Source organism: Penaeus chinensis, chromosome 13 (assembly GCF_019202785.1).
Source record: "Penaeus chinensis breed Huanghai No. 1 chromosome 13, ASM1920278v2, whole genome shotgun sequence".
Classification (NCBI taxonomy): domain Eukaryota; kingdom Metazoa; phylum Arthropoda; class Malacostraca; order Decapoda; family Penaeidae; genus Penaeus; species Penaeus chinensis.
The window spans coordinates 8,116,501-8,119,000 of NC_061831.1; the positions used below are offsets into that span (position 1 = coordinate 8,116,501).

At 38.6% G+C, this 2,500-nt stretch overlaps 1 protein-coding gene across 1 annotated transcript in view; it reads left to right on the forward strand.

Annotated features, from left to right (window-relative positions):
* The window catches only part of LOC125031535 (nicotinamide phosphoribosyltransferase-like), a 14,697-nt gene that overhangs the window by 2,448 nt on the left and 9,749 nt on the right, over positions 1 to 2,500 (forward strand). The window contains exon 3 of the mRNA XM_047622412.1: positions 1,503 to 1,650. Within this exon, the coding sequence (XP_047478368.1) occupies positions 1,503 to 1,650 (148 nt within the window). The remainder of the gene's footprint in view (positions 1 to 1,502; positions 1,651 to 2,500) is intronic.

Genomic DNA, 2,500 nt, shown 5'->3' on the forward strand with positions numbered 1-2,500 from the left:
AATTGGTAATGATTAGGAGGGGCGTCATGTGATCGCCCAGGCCTCTGTACTCGGTCGTAAGATAGAGCTTGTTGACTTTAGCGGCTCTTCAGGGTTGAAAAAAGAACCTAAGTCTGTCTTGCAAACAAACCTTGCACGAAGAGGTTTGTTTGCCTTTGCCTGAGCGCCGTATGAACAGAGGCCCGTGTGATCGTTTGACGCTCCTATGAAATACTGATGTACCACCCTTATAAAGAAGGTTATTTGGGATAGAACGTTTTAGAAACCACCATTTGTGGGGTACTGGCTGCTGCTATACCCAGACAGTAGATATAAAATGCAGTCCATTGATACCAGTTTCTCGATCAGGCTTTGTAATCAGCTGGGTAACAGCTGTTGCATGAGACTCCCATAATTAAAACAATTAAGACGGGAAGAAGGTAGGGTGAATTAAATGAATAGTTGTTTGTGTGTTAATGTCACGGTTGGTGCTTGGAAAGAAAGAGTGTTTGTGGGAGTCTGCTTTAGTGTGGTATGTAGTGCACTCGTGGGTTTCTGTGGTCTGTAATGTTGGAAGGATGAAAGTATTATTGTCTATTGATGCCTGTGTGGTTGTTAGCGTTCTGTACACATTGTGCTGACTGTGTACTTGCCCACGCGTTTTCATGGATTCCATAGTGTACTATAGTGCTATATTTGTGTGTTGTGATGCAAGGTGCTTCACAGCTTTTAATGAATCTGAAGTGTTTATTTTAGCGCCCATAAGGATTTATGTCTTTGGACTCTGCCAAATGTTTAGTTATATAGTGTATAATTGTATATGATATGCGTGTGAAAAACATAAATTCGTTTCGTCTGGACTAAATTTAATTTACCATTTGCATTCCCATTGTTCTGGGGAGTGTGAATCCCCTTGAAGTAGTTTGCATCCATTACTGGGTAATCTTATGGACCTAAAAAGTAAATTGTCGTCAGACAAGTCTTTTGGAGGACACGAGGACAGCGGAAGGTCATTTTTATCAATGGGTAAGATAAAGAGCGGGCGAAACCAGTACCAGATGAAATAGGGACAAAGCCTGAAGAAGATCCGTCAGTGAGGACACAGTGGGTATGGCTTGTTATAAATGCGATGATCCAGAGAAGAGCGTAATGGTATGCTATAAGCGGCAGTCTCGAGTGTGGGACTGTGTCAAAGGCTTTAGGAGAATCATATAGGAGTGTGTCAATCAGATTTAGGGTCGGAACAGATTAATGATCGAATGGTTAGTAGTCCAGCCTTCGATGTCGATATCGTTCTTTTATCCTCTTGATTTACCAAGTCCTTATTCTATTAATTTGTTATTGGTATTTTATCTTAGAATCGTATTTCTTCAACCCTTTAGCCTATCACCTCATTCATTCGGTTATCACTCTTTTAATTTGTTCTACCACTCACTCACCATGATTTCCTAATCAATAAATTACAGTATTACTGTCCTTTACACGAGCTCTCTCTTTCATCTCCCGTTTTTCCTGTTCTCCAGGTTTCCCTATACCGTTTTCTTCGGTCTACAGTACATACTGAAACGTTGGCTCGTGGGACAGGTCGTGACGGAGGAGATCATCGAGGAGGCCAAGGATATCCTGCAGAAGGGCGTTTTTAATGAGGAAGGATGGAGGTACATCCTCAAGGTACTGTTGACGAGGTTTTGTTTATTGTCTCTTGGTTCAGTCGTTTTGTTGATTAGTATGTTTTTTTTTTTCTTTTAAGGTTGATTTCCTAGAATTATATTGTTGATTTATGTTGGTATATTTGTTTTAGTTGATTTCCGTCGGTTATATTTTGATGTATATCTTCAATTACATGATGAAACTACACCCAATACAGCTCCACGAATAACCGTTATTGACAGATTTAATTCGGGAAAGGCGAAGTAGACACCACATCAAATCTGTATTATGGTTTAACGTTGTGTCAAATATTCTTCAGTATCATAGCACTTTTCAATCACAGTTTTATGTGTGTGTGTAGAATCACTAAAACATTTTCGACCCCTTTTTATGGTCATGTTTCCCACCATCACCATTACAACAATCCTCTGTGTTGTGTTCCTTATCACTGTAGGAGTTCCGGCTTCCATAGCAACACGGACCTCTTCCAAAATGTCTTTTCTTATGCCGAGTTCCTTTCACAGTAAAATTGATTACCCTTCCCTTTATTACGGCTTCCTGCACCACAACGCTATTGAACTCTTATGTTATAATTTGTGTAGTAACTAAAAAGCGAAGGAATATGAAAAGTAAATAATAAAAGAGAATTCTGGCATCGTCTGGCTGAGCATTAGGTATGTTTAAAAAAGTCACATGATTGAACATATATAAAAAAGAAAAAAAAAAAAAGAAAGAGAATTTAGTCTCGTAAAACATACGTAAAAATAAGTCTCGTCTGACTGAACATTAGGTATGTTAAAAAAGTGTGATTGAGCATTCAACAGAAAGTAAAATAATAATAATAATAATAAAAAGCAAATAAAAAGGAAGA